This window comes from Micromys minutus (assembly GCF_963924665.1).
Source record: "Micromys minutus genome assembly, chromosome: 9".
Taxonomy (NCBI): domain Eukaryota; kingdom Metazoa; phylum Chordata; class Mammalia; order Rodentia; family Muridae; genus Micromys; species Micromys minutus.
In genome coordinates, this window is record NC_137978.1 from 38,120,537 (window position 1) to 38,138,500 (window position 17,964).

The window sequence follows — 17,964 nt, forward strand, 5'->3', positions numbered from 1 at the left end:
TCCAATTTACCAACCTATTCATGATCCTTACTGGCCCAGCCTGACTTGAATCTGGAGCACAAGATGGACCTCAGGCTCTTCAGAGTCCACCAGAAGAGTTAGGTGTGTACAAACTCCCTCTAGCACTCTATAGCCTGTCTCTTGAAGGTGCCAAATGGGTTTCTAGAGAAGAACTTAAAAAATATGGAAAAGCTGGGAATAGTAATACACACTTTTAATCTAACACTTGGGAGGCTGGGGATTACCATGAGTTCAAGGCCAGCCTGGGATATATATCAAGATCTTCCTTCAAAACAAACAAAACAACCAAGCAATAACTTGATGTGTTTATGGATCTCAGACACTAAACCTCCAACCCCAGGCAGGCATAAGAGGCCAGCTAACGAAAAAAATACTACTGTAGATTTAACATCTGGATTCCATTACTATCAATAAAGAAAATACCAATAGTTTTCCTTATCCCTAGTCCTGAGTCTGCCTCGGCGCAGCTACTTCAGGCTGGCACACAGGTGCACAACTTGGCGTTAGACAGAAAAAGTTGTGCCCTGTCTTGGTGCTGGAGCAAAGGTATCATGAACAAGGTGACCCCAGAACAGAAGCCAAGTGTCCTCAGGTAAGAGGCAGTCCCCTACAGGTGCTCACAGTGCAGAGGTGGCGGAGCAGGTGTTGCAGGGTGAGGGGAAACATAGCTACACCACTGAGCATTTTTGCCCAGCCTCCAGAGCTATGTTAGACTTTTGCCCAGCAGAGGACCATAAGAAGACTTTGACTGTGTCTCCTAACAAGAACTACAGCCCTCCCTAGTGACCTTTCAGAGCTGTCTTCCCTGAAAACCCCAGCAAGTTGAGGCTAAACCCAGTAGGCCTTTTGGGACTCTATTGGCGTTGGCAATAAGCAGGCCAAGCTCCACCCTACCTCTGTTGTACCAGTCGGATGATGTCTGGCAAAGGTTTGGGTCATCTGTTCAGGGTTTGTGACAGCTAATCTTGGTTGTCAACTTGACACCTGGCACCCTCCAATAGGGAATCGCCTCCATTAGACTGGCACATAGGTACACCTGTGAAGCATTTTTGTGATGGAGGAAAGTCCAAACCAACATGGGCAGTACAATCCCTAAGCAGGTTATAAAAGAAGCACAGCATTCTTCCATGGTTAATGCTTCCATTCCTGCACCAACTTCCCTCAGCCATGAACTATGATGTGCAAGTACAAGCCAAATAAGTAAAGCGTTTCCTCAAATTGTTTTTGGTCATGGCTTTCCATACATATATACAGGGTTTCAGTATGTCTCTGTAGATATCTGGGCAGAGCCCAAGGAGAGGAAGAAATGAATACTCAGATCCTCCAAACCACCTGAGCGTCCACAGCTGCATCCTGGCCTCAACTCTTCAGGCACGGACAGGAATTCACAATCCCTTGGCAGCCTCTGCTAAGCTCTTTATACATGTCCTGGCCAGGTTCCTAAACAGGCCCAAGTACTGTGGTCCCTCACTTCAAATGCCTGTGTAAAAAAGACTGGCTCCTACTGAGGCTGACTTCTGTGCATAGTAGCAGGGTCAACCTGCCTCAGCCATGTCTAGATGCTCCTGAGCTGTTATGTTTTAAACAAATTAATATTTCATTTATGGAGTAAGGCAAAAGGTAGGTAGGCCTCACTGAGACCCCACAAGCATAGTCACTACATACTGTATACACACTCGCACGCATACACACAAATACATGGCCAGTCACCAACTATTTGCTTCTAGTGCTGTAAAGAGAAAAAAGCCACAGGCAGCATTTAAACTTAAATGGATATGGCAATGTCTCAATAAAACAAAGAAACAAGCAGCAAGCTGCTGGATGCCCAGGTAGTATGCCGACCTTAGGTCTCCTGAAAAGCCTAGTACCTGGCAGAGTTGGCTGAGTCATAACACACCTGCCATTTTAAAAACCTGAAGAATGGGACTGGAAGATGGCTCAATGGTTAAGAGCTCTGACTGCTCTTCCAGAGGTTCTGAGTTCAATTCCCAGCAACCACATGGAGGCTCACAACCATCTGTAATGGGATCTGATGCCCTCTTCTGACTTCCAGCTGCCCTGACATGATCTGATAAGAACATGTGGCATAAAGTTATATTACATAAAGCTTTCTAAATATGCCATCCCATTCAGGGGACAGTTTAGCCTTGGGCAGACAACTCTAACACACAACTCCAAGGAACCTACAGAAGGCAACAGTACAAAAACAAAAAACAGTTTATTTCAGCAAAGAAGCCACCTAGTAGGTACAGAGAGCTCAGGACAGGTGGTGGCAGCACTCTGCCTGTGCTGGCTTTCAGGTACAGCCACGAATGAAGGTCTGGGCACTGGGCACTTAGTGGCTGAGGCAGGTGACCCTAAGGAAAGTCTCCTGCTGCACACAGCTTACTTGACAGGACCCACGGAGCACTGGGGCCCAGAGAGCAGGCAGCTCTTGTCTCACAGCGGTGGGACACGGCGCACAGCCTCACATGTACTCTCCACAGTCAGCAATGATCACCTTCTGCTTCGGCTTCCCATCCTTGCTGCCCTGCGCCTTTGTAGACAGAACAGAGAAATCAGGAGAGAAGCAGGGTGCTGAGAACTGCTAGAGCACCATCCTTTCCTGAACAGGGACCTGTTCTAAATGCCCCCTTCCTTGGCATAAGGATCCTGCTCCCACGGTCTCACTGGGGAGCTCATCCACCCAAGGTCCAGGCAGAAAGCCATTTCAACCACCCACCTCAATCTGCCGCAAGACATCCAGGCCTTCCGTGATCTCCCCAAATACCACATGCTTGCCGTCCAGCCAATCTGTCTTATCACAGGTCAGGAAGAACTGGGAGCCATTGCTGTTTGGACCAGAATTGGCCATGGAGAGGAGGCCTGGGAGAAAATAAACTTGTCAGCTCCCTGCACACTGCTCCCAGCCCATAAAGCACGCCAGTGCTGACTGCTGACGGCACACTGCACACTGCCTCAAGCCATGAAAGGGTCTCAATATACACAGCACCTTGTCTTTCCCTCACTACAGAAAAAGGATGCGTGGGCTGTTTCCGTCTTCCTTTTTCTCATATTCATTTGTCTTTTCATTTATAACAACGACTTGCAGTCTACTCTGTAACCAGGCCCATTAAGTCCTGGAACACCGATGAGCAAGATATTCATTTAAGTGTATTGTATGCGCTGGGAAGGTGAGTCCACAGAGGAAGGAGCTTGCTGTCGAAGCTCGGCAATCTGCATTCATTTCCAGAACTAGAGTAAAGAGTTGTCTCCTCAAAGCTGTCCTCTGGTCCCCACTGTGCTGCACGGACCCTCACATAAACAAACCAACACAAGTGATAAATGCATCCATTCTAAAGGACACTATGCTGTGACAACTAAGGTGCAGACGTCAGTGCCGGAGAGAAGCTTAAGGCAGGCACACGGAGGGACGCTGGGCCAGGAGATGAACTGGAAACAGGTACAGTCCCAAACCCTGATTATGAATAAATGAGCAGTTATCTACTGAAACTCAGAGACATAAGGGAGCTAAAGAACCATTTTATTTTAACCTGTGAAGTCTAAGGATCCTTTACAAGAGCAGTAAGTGTTCTTAACCACTGAGACACCTCTCTAGTCCCTGAAGACCTAAGTCTATTATACCTCACAAATGGCAAGCTTTAAGGGCTGTCCCCAGGAATGGAATCTTGTAGGGAATTGGTCTTGTAGGCAACTGGATGTGGCAGTACATGCCTGTAACCCTAGCACTCAGGAGTATCCAAGTTCAGCGTTAGCTTGAGCCACATTCTAAGACCTAGTCTTAAAAAGCAAACCAGGTATGGTGGTGTACACCTTTAATCCCAGTATTTGGGAGCCTGAAGCAGGTGGATCTGTGATTTCCAGGCCAGCCTGGTTTATATGGGAAGTTCTAGGTCAGCCAAGGTTACAAAGTGTGAGACCCTGTCTCAAAACCAAACCAAACCAAAGAAATAACTCAAGAACTAAAAGTACAATGTAAACCAACGGAATCCCATGCACCATTTCACAGTCACGTCAGCACCAGCAATACCATCTGTGGTATCTGAACTGCCAGTGACAACCTGCCTTTATTTCTAAATGCTGCATCCGAGTGCGGCACATGTTGGAAGAACTTTTAGTCCCTGCACCTCGGTCTAGGACCAACATGCAGGAAGAGCAGAGGCGCAGTGAACAGGTTTCTATGGAGAAATGAACCCATCTCTGAGCCACCATCATGCTCAGTAATCGAGGAAGCAGCAAGACAGAGAAATGGCAAAGCAGGTGAAGCTACTGGAAGATGGAGGAGCGACTGTCAGAGTGAGGAGCACAGGGTGCTGCCCGGGTGGAAGAAGCTGAGGCAGAAAACTGGCTACTGGCAAAAAAGATGATTAGTAGTTTTAACAAGAAAGGTTTGAGTGGTCAGCTGAGGCTAAAAATCTAGATAGAAGGGCTCAGAAAGGATGAAGGCAGTGAACTTGTACAGTTTTTTGTAAAGGTTTTGCTAAAAAGTAGATTAGAGAGTCAAGATGGCAGCTGGTGGGAGGAACAAGAATCTAAAGATGATTTGTTTCTTAGAGTGAAATCGCATGCTTGGAAACTGACGGACTAGACGAGCTAAACAAGGGAGACAGGGAAGCATCATACAGGTCAAAGGGAGCCAGCAGGAGACATGGAGATCCTAAGGGGCAGAAGGACAGACTCCAGTCCATGAGGGATGGATGGCCTTGGTAATAGGAGGGAGTCAGAGCATGCATCTATGGTAGACACAAGGCAAGACCTCGGATCAATATGGAGGTCTCAGAAGACAAACAGGCAGGGACTGTGATCTTCGATTAGGACTGAGGGTGTAGAGGGACACCGAGAGGCTGAGGGCACAAGGGAGCTTGCAGTGATAACTACAAACTACCCTAGCAGGGAACACCAACTTGTGGAATGAAGGTAGGGTAAAGGTACAAGACTGGAGGGAGGCAGGCAGGCAGCTCATCCCAGCACGTGTTTCTTCAGTGCTTACCTGGTCCTGTGTGTTTAAGGATGAAGTTTTCATCATCAAACTTCTTTCCATAGATGGACTTGCCCCCAGTGCCGTTATGGTTTGTGAAGTCACCACCCTGGCACATGAACTGGGGGATGATGCGGTGGAAGCTGCTTCCCTTGAAGCCGAAGCCCTTTTCATGGGTGCACAGGCAACGGAAATTCTCTGGTGTTGAAAAAGAAAGAGGTGCTGAGGTTAAAGACAATCCAGCTGCCTAACCAAGATTAAGGTAACTATCTAGAAAGACAAAGGGCAGGGGATGGAAGGGAGAAAAACAAAACATGGAATGTGTTTACTTGTTTTCCACAGCTGCTTCTGGGTATCCACATGGGGATGGTTCCCAGAGCCCTTCTAGATCCTGTATCTTTTCTACCATGTCTGTATTACCTATGATGCACAATACAATATACATACTGGATAAATGGCTGTTACACTTTATTATCTAAGGTGCGAAATGACAAGGGAACAATACACACATCCTTAGTAGAGATTCAATGCTCCCCTCAAACATATTTAAATCTTTTATTACACTTATTTATTGTGTATGTGCATGTATGTGTACAATGTATATAGGTCCGAGGACAACTTACAGGGCATGGCTCTCTCCTTTCATATGGGCCCTACCTAGGTCTGACCTCAGGTTTTCAGGCTTATCAGCAGGTACCTGCTGAGCCATCTGACTGGCCCATCCATGATTCTGCTATATGACTGGTTAAATTCACAGATGTGGCTCCACGAATAGAGAGGGCTGATCATATTCTCACTGTACGTTCCTTCTAAGCTGTTAGAGATATTAATTTACTAAATAACCACATGGCACTCAGATTAAACTGAATATGTACATCTATTTCTGCTGCATCCCCAAACCACACTAAAGTGTTGGTCCAGTAAGACAGCTCAGCAAGTAAAAGCACTTACTGTGCAAGCCTGGTGACTCGAGTTCGAATCACAGAATCCATATGAAGATCAAAGGTCAGAACTGACTGCTGATTAAGCCTAATTAAGATTCAGGATGTTCTAGAAAGAGGTGAAACTATCTATCCTACAGGGATGCTCCTTATCAACTCAGGAAGCAAATAACTCAAAAGCATCAAGTTCCTGAAACTGACCAGATTCAATAGGATCCTCAATTCTTTATGCAGGAAGCCCTGCTGAGAGACACTTTCAGACAAATGAGCTGCCTGGAAAACCAATTCCTAACTTATCAAGTCACCTAAAGTTGTGCTGTGAGCACCCGGTTTCTAGCTTTCACGAGCCATTATGGGCCTTTGGTGATGCACCTGATTTTGAGTCACTTTCTGCTTTTGGAAGTAACTACCCACCCACATTCCTGAGGGAACCATAATAAACTCATTGGCTCGTCAACTTGAACTTTATGGCTCTTTGTTGTGTCCACCAAGTCCCTAATTAGAGTAAGTACACATTTCTTCATGTCTTCCCTGGAACTCTAAAAGTTGTCCCCCTACCTCCATATATGTCATGGCATGCACACATGCATGCACAGGTACACACACACATACTTACACACATACACACACATGATAATTTGTTTGCTTTTGACACAGGGTCTCACTATGTAGCTCTGGCTGTTCTGTAACTCTATGTAGACTAAGCTGGTCTAGAACTCAAGAGATTTGCCTGTCTCTGCCTTCCAAATGTACCGCCACACCAGGCCATAATAATTGTTTTAAATAATGGTCATGTGGTGTGTCTGTGTGTGTGTATACGTGCAAAAGTGGGTGCCAGAAGAGAGTATCCAATTCCTTGGAGCTAAAGTTTCAGATACTCATAATTGGACTAACCAAAATCAAAGTGACTACCAGGAAAGATGTGAAGGTGTTGAAGGCAGGACAAGGTAATCTGTTTTCTGGAGCAGTAAATCAAAAGGTAATGCCTAAACTGAAAACAACTTTTGTATAATTAAAAAGGGAGGGGTAAATATAAAGCTTTATCTTTCAATATGGAAGTAAAAACCAAAATATTTAGCTAAGAAATGAAACTGGCTGACAGTGGGGCAGGAAATAGGGTTAAGGGTTATCAGTCTCTATTAGTGCAGAGGACTAGTGATTTTTTTTTCAAAGCAAATTTTGTGATAACTACTTAAACTAAATGTATAAATGATAAAATTTACATTAGAGAATAAGCCAGTATTTTAATGAACTAGAAATTAGTACCAGTTACTTCTAGAGTATAGAGCTTGATGTAATGTTGTTGGGATGTATTTGATACATTTAAAAATGATTATTCACAACATTAATAATACAAACTTCCTGTGGTTTTTTTTTTTTAAAGAAACCTCTACTATTAAAAAATAGTAAGTCAGCAATTAATGAGCTTCCGTGTCTGCTCTGACCTGTTACTAGATCCTAGGATCTTAGATGCATTAATTCAGGTCAGAGACAACATTAAAGATATAAGAGGTTAGGCAGCAAGAACCTTGGGAGACTCTGCTCAGCCACCAGCTCACTGCCAATCTGAACACAGGGTCTGCTTACCTGCTGTCATGGGCACAACATCAGACCGTAGGAGCATTTGAATGCGGCCTGCTGGCTTGTTCCCAATCTTGATGTCCATGTACACCTGAGGATTTGACCGGGCTTTTTTTGCAGTGGGCTCTCCCTAGATGCAGAAATAAAATGCTAGTTAGAGGACCCCTAACTCCCTAAGTAGGTGCACAAGTAATCTTTCGAACATATTATTGGAACTACGCCATCAAATAGCCTGAACATAGATGCTGACAGTTAAGGTCTTGGACCTTGTCAGGGTTGTAGGAGGAAGGAACTATGGCCACAATACCCAACTGGACACCCAGTGACAGGAAACTTTACTCAGCACTATAAAACAGGACCCCTAACCATAGGCACATCTCTCCACTCTCACCCTCAGATATGCCTGCTCACCTTCCTTGTACTGCAGCTGGTTGGGTCAGAATACTCAACCCACCTCCTCTTCAGTGCCTAGGTCAAGACATATACTTACTACAGCTAGTGGACACACTCACACACCAGTACGTCTATCCTACATGTCCAATCGCCACAGGCTCATCCTGGAAGCATGGGGAAGCCCTTCCAATGGAGTCCAAATACTCAAAGGACAAGAGGCTGAGGCTTGCTTTGCATTTAAGTGGGGGAGACGAAAGCAGAGGGAAGCAAATACAGAACACAAACATCACACTTGTTTTGGCTCAGCTGATCAAGCACATGCCAAGGAATCATGTGGATGTTCTAACTATTGCTGTCTACATTGCTACTAGCAACACCACAGCAGCATCAGCAGTTTCTTGCTGTGTTGCTCCAGGTCTTGAAGGTTGAGATGAGTAAGAGCTGAAGTTACTTTCTTCTTTCAAGTTTATGTGGTTAGATATATATCACATATATTATATACTGTATACGTACACAGTATACATATATTTAATGAGCCCCAGCTTATTAAACATATTACCAGGAAAAGGGCAATCAGCACAGCAAACATGTGCATGGAAACAGAATATTTCACTAAGCAAGTAGGAAGTACACTAGAGAGAAGCAGAAATGACACCGCAAGATGGACAAGATGGACCTGGAAGCCCTGCATAGCTCTTAGGCCCTGAGATATATGATGGGAGTGAAAAGCTCTGAGCGTGAGAGGGAATGATTGGATCTGGGCTCCAGAAAGATTATTCTACCTTCCTGGGAAAGGACTGGAAGATCCAAGACTGTGGGCACAAACAACTGAAAGTTTCCAAACAAAAGGCAAGGTTAGACACGATTACACACAGAACAAGGACGGCTGTCCAGAAACGCATGGAAGTGTGATGACATACTGGTTATACTACTGTAAAGCAGGGACTAGGATGACCCGGGGACTCCACTGCAAGTGCTACTTTAAGTCTGCATACACATTTCTGGCTTAGGTAATTGTGTGGCTGGATAGTAAGCAAGATTAAGAATACAGCAGGACAAGGTAAGGGAGAGCATCCACTCAAGGCAAAATAAGCCACAATGACTTGCAGGAGGAAACAAATGAAGCGCAGTGTTAGAAACAGAGACCATCAAAGCTGACAGTGCAGCACAGGAGGGCTGCAGACAGCCAAGAGTGACGGCTGCGGTGTCAGCTGAGAGGACAGAACAGCCACATGCCATTATAAACCTCACAGGTACACAGAGGAAGTGAAGTCCTGCAGCAGGGGTCAGGGAGGTGAGCCGAGAACCAGGGAATGGGCCAGGGCAAAACTGCCAAAGGCAAACACAGAGCACACACAGTTAAAGGGAAGTAACAGCACCTGTCCTGTTACCTCTGCATGGTCCAAAATCAAGACCGCAGCGCGGAAGGGCTGCCTGGTGGGGTGCAGAGGACAAGCACACCTCCCAAAGCTGTGCCCCTTCACCCCCAGCATCGCTGTCACCAAGCTCTAAGTTCACCATCTGCCCTCTGCATTTTGCTAAGTGCTGGGATCTGCAAGCACCCATCGCAACCTGAGCACAGCCTTCCTTCTGAAAGAAAGTGCCCCTTTTACTCTCACCTCTTGGGCTTCAGCATTGGGAGGCTCAGGTCCTTCTTCTTCTTTATTCTCCTCAAGAGTCTTCCCAGAAAACTTCTTCAACCAGTCATCATCTGACCAAACTAGAAGGAAGAAGACAAACAAAAGTTAAGAAATTTAGACTATTCCTCAGTGGCTGGCGGCTGCTTTAATCATCTGTGGTCCCCTTGGCCAGAGACGTTCTGCAAAATCCTCAAGACCAAGCTCCCACTGAGACTCCCTAGAGGCCCAGCTCTTGGAAGGACTAAGGGGAAAGCTATGTCAAAGATGAAGATAGGGTTCTGCTGGCTTCAGCTTTTCCAGGAACTGGATACCAAGAAAACAGGGAGGAGACTAGACACGGTTTTCTCTGAAGAGGAACAATTACTTTGGCTTTGCTACTGTTCACTGATAAAGGTAATGTACACCCTTCCCCAGTATGAATCACCCTCTCGTCCCCCTCATTCCTGCCCACCAGAAGCAGCACTGAATATGCACATAAAGAAGGACAAAGCAGAAGACCTGAAAGGACTCTGAGGTGCCCCACTCACCTGGCCTGGAAGAGCCCTCTTTAATTCTCATTGGCTTGGCCAAATTGACACGAATTGTCCGTCCAAAGAGCTCAGATTCATTCTGAAAAGATTGTAAATGCAGCTGCTTAAACTGTCAGGTTACAAAACTCTGGCAGCAACCAGGTGGATCTCTTGAGTTCAAGTCTAGCCTGGTTTAGAGTTCGAGGACAACCCTGTCTCAAACAAACATAGAACTCTGACAGCTTTTCATTTACTTCTGAGACCTGATCAGTGTTTCCTTTTAATCTTGGACTTAGCAATGAAGCTATGCTCTCAGCACAGACAGTATTAAGGAGGAAAATTACAAGGTGCTTTCTTCCCCGAGCTGCTGCAAACCTCTAAAACCACCAAGGACCTGACCTACTAAGAGTAATTCTGAGCTCAAGGGACTCAGGCGACAAGAAAAAATGTACGTAGACCCCCAAGTTCATCTTTAAAAGCAAGATCGGCTTTGAAATGAATACATGGAGAATGGGTAGTAGAAAATACCAAGATATCAGCACCAGGAAAAGCCATTTAATATAAACCTTAAGGCAGCAGTGAAAACTCTGTGGCAAAAACTTAGAAAACAAAAAGTATTTTATTAGGATTTTACAGTGATACCAGGAAAACATAAAAAGTGTAAATTTCTTAGAATCGGAATCAACTATGCACCGATTTCTAATAGAAACGTAATCAGAGACGATTGGTTTTAAAGATTTTTTTTTTCCCAGCAAAGTTCTGGCCACAGGATATGACACCTTTACACTTCATCTCTAAGAGTGCCAGCACTTCCAATCACCTGTGTCAGTAGCATGGCCTTCGGTTAACTTCCTGAACTTCTCTGTTGTTAATGGTCTAACATTTCATGAAGCCCTTCCCTTTTGCATATATGTGCAGTTTCAGTGAGCAATCAGTTGGGACTGTATTTGCCATCACGTGGGCAGCCAGTGAGACAAGCCAAGAAGGATGAACAGGAAGTTCCCTAGCACTGGGCATCTGACAGGAACTAATTACCAGTCATCAGTCCACAATGATTATTCTTACTTGATGGCAATTTTTACCTCCCCGCCCAACCCTGACACTTCAGAGATTCAGAATACTGATATGTGAACAAGGGCCCTCTGTACCAGCCAAAGGCACCTTCAGTTTAGAATGAGGATTCCCAGCCATACCATGTTGTCGATAGCCGCTGCAGCATCCTGCCAAGGAAATACAAGGTGTAAGTTTAGGCTTGCAGTGGAATACTGTGTGTCTAAATGCACACTTGGCAGCAAAATAAACAAGGGAAAAGTCACCTCTATGTCCTGCCTAGGTTGGATGTGTGACCAGCAACACTTCTTGGGTAATTTTTGAGCTCAGAACACCATAATCTTTTTCTAGCTGAGGGCATAAGAGATAATCACCACCACTGACAGGCAGGAATTTCAATGAACAGAGTCGGAAGAGCCCTGCAGAGCAAGACAGGCAGGGCCTGACAGTGGGTCTGAGCTGTTACTGACATAGTCTAATAGGAAGCCTTGCTTTAACAGCATTTCTGGACCTCTGAAGCATTACCCTAGGATCCAGAACCTAAGTAAATGGGAACAGCTTTCTCTGCAGCAGTGGTTCTCAACCCTTTACAGTGCCTGATGCTGTGACAACCTCAAACCATACAATTATGTAGTTGCATTTTATAACTGTAATTCTGCCACTGTTATGAATCCTAATGTAACCATCTGATATACAACCCCCAAGGGAATTTCTACCCACAGGTTCTGTAGGAACTAAAGACTAAACAGAGCACAAAAGTCTCACCTCTGCCAACTCAAACTCAACAAAAGCAAATCCTCGGTGTTTTTCTGCAAAAAAGGAAATAAACACAACGACATAGGTTAACTGCCATGTGAAGCAATGGAAGAAAAGAGAACAGTCACAAAAAAGTCCATACCATGTCCAGACACCAGAAAACCTACCCATTCACAATGTACAAAGAAGGACCCTTGCCCTTTGACCCCGCTTACTATTTGAAGCAATAATAAACATTTTCAACTTCTTATGCAGTGCCAACTGGCAAGGTAAGTTATTTAGCATATCAACTATTTATCCAAATATGCAATTTGATCCTAGGTGCCAAAGCATGCACCTACAATGCCAACTACTGAGGAAGCTAAGGCAGAAGTATCATCAGTTCAGAGACTAGCCTGGACAACACAGTTAGAGCATTTTAAAATAGAAACAAAACAAAACTAGGACAGGCAAAAAAAGCCTTCAACCAAATATATTTGATCAACTATACATCAATTCTAAAACCTACAAGGATACTCAGTTTTATCCCAACAAATTCTGATCTAAGAAGAAGTCCATACACAACAATGTTTAAAGACCATTAGAAGGTCAGTAGAACATTTCTTGCATGTGCTCTTTTTTTTTTTTTTTTTTAAGATTTATTTTTTATTATACACTGTAGCTGTCTTCAGACACTACAGCAGAGGGCATCAGATCCCATTACAGATGGTTGTGAGCCACCATGTGGTTGCTGGGATTTGAACTCAGGACCTCTGGAAGAGCAGTCAGTGCTCTTAACCGCGGAGCCACCTCTCCAGCTCCTTGTATGTGTTTTTGCTGATAGTCTCATTATGCAGCCCAGACTGACCTTAAACTCCATCTTCCTGCTTCAGGCTCTGAAATGTTGAGTTTATAGGCATGTGCCACCATGGCCATCAACTACTATACTGGTTTATCTTGGGGGGTGCAGTGGGGGTGGGTAGATTCCCTAGACTCAGAGAGTTTAAAGATCTTGCTATTATTCCCACCCTGTCTCTCTCTGCTTTCCCCATCTCTCTCTGTGTGTCTGTGTGTAATTAGTGCTGGGAATTGAACTCACAGCTTCACATGGTAGGCAAGCATTCTACTACTGAGCTATACTCCCAGTCTAAGAATATAAATTTAGAACTGGAATGTGACTTTAGTTCTTTTCCTATAGGAGGGTAATGAACATTAAAGATACTCAAATGACCCACCTGTTTCATAGTCCAGAGGAATCTGAATATCTGTGATGTCTCCAAAAGGGATAAAAGCAGCATGAAGAACTTTGTCGTCCACCTCTTCTGCCAGTCCACCTGCAAATAAGTGAAGGACCTTCTGAGCTGATGTCATCCATACTCAAAAGTCCCTGCAGACTAGGGACTTTGCCAGTCACTGGCATGTCAGGCAAAGGGAGGGATCTTTCCATCCAGCCCTTTGTCTACACAAACCTCTCCACAGCCTACCCACGTTATGTTTCTTTCTCCACTCTCCTTTCAAACAGATCCGAATCAATCTCCTAGACTCTTGCAATAGCTTCATACCTGACCTCTCTGCCTCTATTCCTTTCCTCCAAATTGCCCCCAAATATTTTGAGAAAGTGGAAATGAATCCATCATTTCTCTTAGACTTCAAAGTCTTAAATGTCACCACCGTCCTTAAGATAAAGTGAGAGCTCCTTAGTAGTGTACACAGGGCTATCATCCGACTCTCGCTGATCTCTCCTGTATCTTCCATTTTGTCTTCCCCAATTTCCTTTGGTTTCTCGAAAAATGACCCAGCTGCCCTTAGGCGTAAGGCTAGTTTACACCCCTGGGCTTCGGCTCCCGTGCGGCGAACAACTTTGCCTCTACTCTGAACTCTTGCCCAACTCCTGCTCAACTTCTGCGTCCCGGCAACAGAAAGTTTGCCCTCACCCAAGTTCCTGTCATCATTGTTAGTCCCTATTACAGCGTTACGGTGTTTAGATTATTTCGCACTTCCTTCTAGACAGTCTGGCACCTCCTTCCTTTAGGGCAGGGACCTAGCCATTTCGCATGAAAGTTTGAAAAACGAATGGGCCGGAGGGATTTGGAAGTCCGTAATTCTCTTTACTCGCCGGGACTTCTGTGCGCTAAGTGGACTAGGAAGGTCGCCGGAACGGTGGTTCCATCTCAGGCTCACACCCTCAGGCCCAGCAAGCCCTTCAAAGGCCCCGGCTGCTCTTCCCGTTTCCCACATTTCCCAGACTAAGCCTAGCTCCCGCGCCTGCTCACCCACGTACAGCACACGCTTGGTGGTGGCCATCTTGCTCACCCCCGTTTCCGCCGGAAGCCGGCACTCGGCCTGCCCCCTCGTCGTCGCCCCTCCCCTTAGGACGGGGCGGGTCTCTGTGCGGCTCTCTCCGGTCAGAAAGCACCCGACGTGATCTGGGGGCTCCCAGGCCTGGCGGTGCTGGAGGAAACAAACCTTGGTCTGATCAATCGAGATATTAATGGCAATTGACTCACTACCAGTACACTACGGTCCAGGCTGTCCAAACAGCTGTTTTTGGCCAGATCGGGAACCAAGCATGGTTGATACATTTTGAACGGGGGTGGGGTGGGGGTGACGTAGAGGATCAAGACAATATTTCATGAGAGATGAAAATTATATAAAATTAAAATTTCGATACCACGAAGTTTTGTTAGAGTATAGCCACATCCGTTACTTTTCTATTGTCTGGCTGCTTTCATGTTACAAGGACCTTTCCTCCCAGAACCTGTGATAGTTTACCACCTGGCCCTTTGGGCAAAGTGTTTGCTATACTCTTGTTCTAAAGTAATATTTAAATTATAGGTTCTCATTAGCAGTACAAATAGTAAGATCATGTTTGTTTTCTTGTTAGTGTATCTAACTCTGCACTCTAGGCCTCAGCCTCTCCAGTACTGAGATTTCGGTTATATGCCACCAGGCTACCTCGAATAGAAACTTAACAAGTTTTATTATATGTATTTATTTTGAGACTGGATCTTACTATGTAGTTCTCGCTATCCTGGAATCCACTATGTAAACAAGGCTGGCCTTGAATTTACAGAGATCTCTGAGTGCTGGGACTAAAGGCCAGCACCACTACAGGAAGCTTTACTGTACTGTTGAAGAGCTCTAGCAGGCCCAAGCTTGGTAAGCATGGCTCTGGCAGGCCTTGCCCTTCTCCCCGTCCCCTCTGCCTCGCTAAAAACAAACGAACAAACAAAACCAGAACCAAAACAAAACCCCACTGGATTACATTCCTAAAGCTAGCCACCAAAGGTCTACTTTCTTCATTTGGCCTCCTCCTGAGGATGATCACCAAGGGCCAGCTATCAAAGTATCAAAGTCCAACAATCAAATCCAGATTTGGGCTAGGCTAATTAACATGGCCAACCAAACCTCCCCTTTTTCTCCTCTTTTAAAAAAAATCACAGCTACAAGGTCATTTGCTGCTGTTTTCTGCCTGAGTTAGAAAGCAGCCATTCCCCCCGCCCCCAATAAAGGATCTGTATGAAAATAGGTGTTTGAGTGTGGTTTGTGCCTAACCCAGGGTCCAAGAGGGAGCACTGTGTGTGGGTCCCTTCAGGTATGGTGCTAGAGACCAAATACAGAGCTGTAGCCCATTGCTAGGCAAATATTTTACCATTGATCCACATCCTCAGCGGTTTTAGAGAGAACATTGGGACTTTCCTGAGGTAACTTTTACAAACTTTATTATTCAAATGTGTGCATGTGTGCATGCACATGTGTGCATAAGGCAGCACGCACATTCATGGGGAAGCCAGAGGACAGTTTGATGGAGTTGGTTTGCTCTTCCCACAAGCTCAGGTCCCCAGGTTTGCAGGGCAAGTGCCTTTACCAGCTGAGCCGGCTCACTGCCCCATAAGGAGACTTTTGAGATGAAACCCGAACTGAGAGGCAGGAGCACAATGAGGTGGAAAGGGAGGACATGAGACCAGGCAGGAAAAATGGGTAGAGGCCACTTTATGTCAGGACCTGCAAGCTTTGCAGAAAAACTTGGCGACTTTGAGAAGCCATCGTGGGATAATAACAGGGAAGTTACATGGTCACATTTGCATTGATCTTTTTCCATTTTTTTATTTTTGAGATTATATTTTGAATATAACATTATTCCCCTTTCCTCTCCCAAAGCCCTCCCATAATCGTCTTCCCACCATCCTTCAAATTTATGGCCTCTCTTTCTTTTTTAGTCAATTGTTACTGCATTCCTACGATGTATTTGTATATACATATTCCTAAATATAACCTGTTGGGTCCACACAATGTTACTTGTCTGTGTGTTTTTAGAGCTGACTAGTTGGCACTGGACAACCAGTTGGTGTGCTCTTCCCTAAGGAGGGCCACCTTTCCTGCTCCCGGATTCATTCAGTTGCCTGTAGTTCTTTGTGTGTGTTGGAATCTTGTTGGCTTTTTCCTTCGCAGCTTGGTGTGTTTGTTGGTGTCCTCCTTATTCAGCTCATATTTGGTGCTCAAGTTGTTGAGACTTTACAGGTGTAGCTTTGATGTTACTAGGAAACACAATCTCAGAGCAGAGGCCCCATCCTATAGCTCCTACAATATTTCCACCCCTTCTTCTTCTGCAATGCTCCCCGAGCCATAGGTGTGGGAGTACTTTGTAGATGAATCCACTGGGACTGGGCCCTCCACCTCTGCACAGTGATTGGTTGTGGTTGTCTGTAGTGACCTCTACCTGTTGCAAACAGAAGTTTCCTTGATGAGGGGTAAAGGGTACATTTCTCTGTGGGTACATATTAACTTTTTAAAGATTTACTTGATGCACATGAATGTTTGTGCATGTGTGCATGCACGTATGGTGCCCACAGGGGTCAGAAGAGAGCATCAAATGCCCTACACTAGTGCTACGGATGGTTGTGAGCCACCATCTGGGTACTGGGACTTGAACCTGGGTTCTTTGCAAAAGCAACAAGTACTTTTTAAAAAAAAAAAAGATGTATTTATTTTATGTATATGAGTACACTGTTGCTCCCATTGCAGATGGTTGTGAGCCACCATGTGGTTCCTGGGAATTGAACCCAGGACCTCTAGGAAGAGCAGTCAGTGCTCTTAACCCCTGAGCCATCTCTCCAGCCCTGCAACAAGTACTCTTAACCATTGAGACATCTCTCCAGCTACTGTTCCCCACCGGCAGTGGGACTTTTGGTGGGGTTCCTTTTTTCTACCACCCTTCTCCACCCTTTCAATCCCCTAGCACTAGGTAGAAGAGAAAGAAGGCGAAAGAGGGCATTGGTGTCGTTAGAATACTTCCTGCTGATTAGGACCACCAAGTTCCTTGGGGTAATTTTGATCTTCGTCGTCATCAGGATAATTCCAACCAACAACCAGCAATGCTGGCAGTAGCAGCAGGTGCTACTGCCACACTACTCTCAGGGCTCTTGCATTTTTATACCCTCTTAAGAGTCCCCAGAATTACAAACATCATACACTTGCAAAAATTGCAGCTGGAAAAATCAGACTCTTGCTAGAACATGAGGCAAATCATAATCTGCTCCTGTAGACAATCTAACACAGGCCCATATCCCATACCTGGGATTAAAACAAAAATATACTCATATAACATTTCTGTGTTTAAAGACACCCCCCCAAAAGAAACCCAAATTCTCAGTACACTCCCCAAACATACCATTTACATTTTAAAACAATAACCTGACTGTTTTGATTTGAATATGCTTGGCCGGGAGAGTGGCACTATTTGGAGGTGTGGCCCTGATGGAGTGAGTGTGTCACTGTGGGCATGGACTTTAAGACCCTCATCCTAGCTGCCTGGAAGCCAATATCCTCTTAGCTGTGCTCTGATGAAGATGGAGAACTCTCAGCTTCTCCTGCACTATGCCTGCTTGGCCACTACCATGCTCCCACCTTGATGATACTGGACTAAACCTCTGAACCTGTAGGCCAGCTTCAATTAAATGTTGTCCTTATAAGAGTTGTCTTGGTCATGGTGTCTGTTCACAACAGTAAAACCTTAACTAAGAATACTGACCATTGGGTTTAGATTGGATTGAGTGGTGCCCAGGAGAACGAGGTGTTAATAATGTAGCTGGCTAGGGAAGAGTAAAGGTTTTCTT

General features: G+C 45.2%; 1 protein-coding gene across 2 annotated transcripts; it reads right to left on the reverse strand.

Annotated features, from left to right (window-relative positions):
* Positions 1 to 2,215: 2,215 nt before the first annotated feature.
* PPIE (peptidylprolyl isomerase E) lies at positions 2,216 to 14,162 on the reverse strand. Of its 2 annotated transcripts, XM_080921315.1 has the most exons (10): positions 14,122 to 14,162; positions 13,084 to 13,182; positions 11,879 to 11,922; positions 11,257 to 11,283; positions 10,082 to 10,163; positions 9,534 to 9,634; positions 7,528 to 7,651; positions 5,012 to 5,197; positions 2,744 to 2,886; positions 2,216 to 2,557 (listed from the first exon to the last, which is right to left on the reverse strand). In XM_080921315.1, exons 1-10 carry the CDS (start codon positions 14,150 to 14,152, stop codon positions 2,489 to 2,491), a joined length of 906 nt encoding a protein of 301 aa, XP_080777441.1. In that variant the 5' UTR covers positions 14,153 to 14,162; the 3' UTR covers positions 2,216 to 2,488. The 2 variants fall into 2 exon arrangements, with proteins under 2 accessions (XP_080777441.1, XP_080777442.1); XM_080921316.1 differs by lacking the exons at positions 11,879 to 11,922; positions 13,084 to 13,182; positions 14,122 to 14,162 and having other exon boundaries at positions 11,225 to 11,283.
* Between the last annotated feature and the right edge of the window lie 3,802 nt (positions 14,163 to 17,964).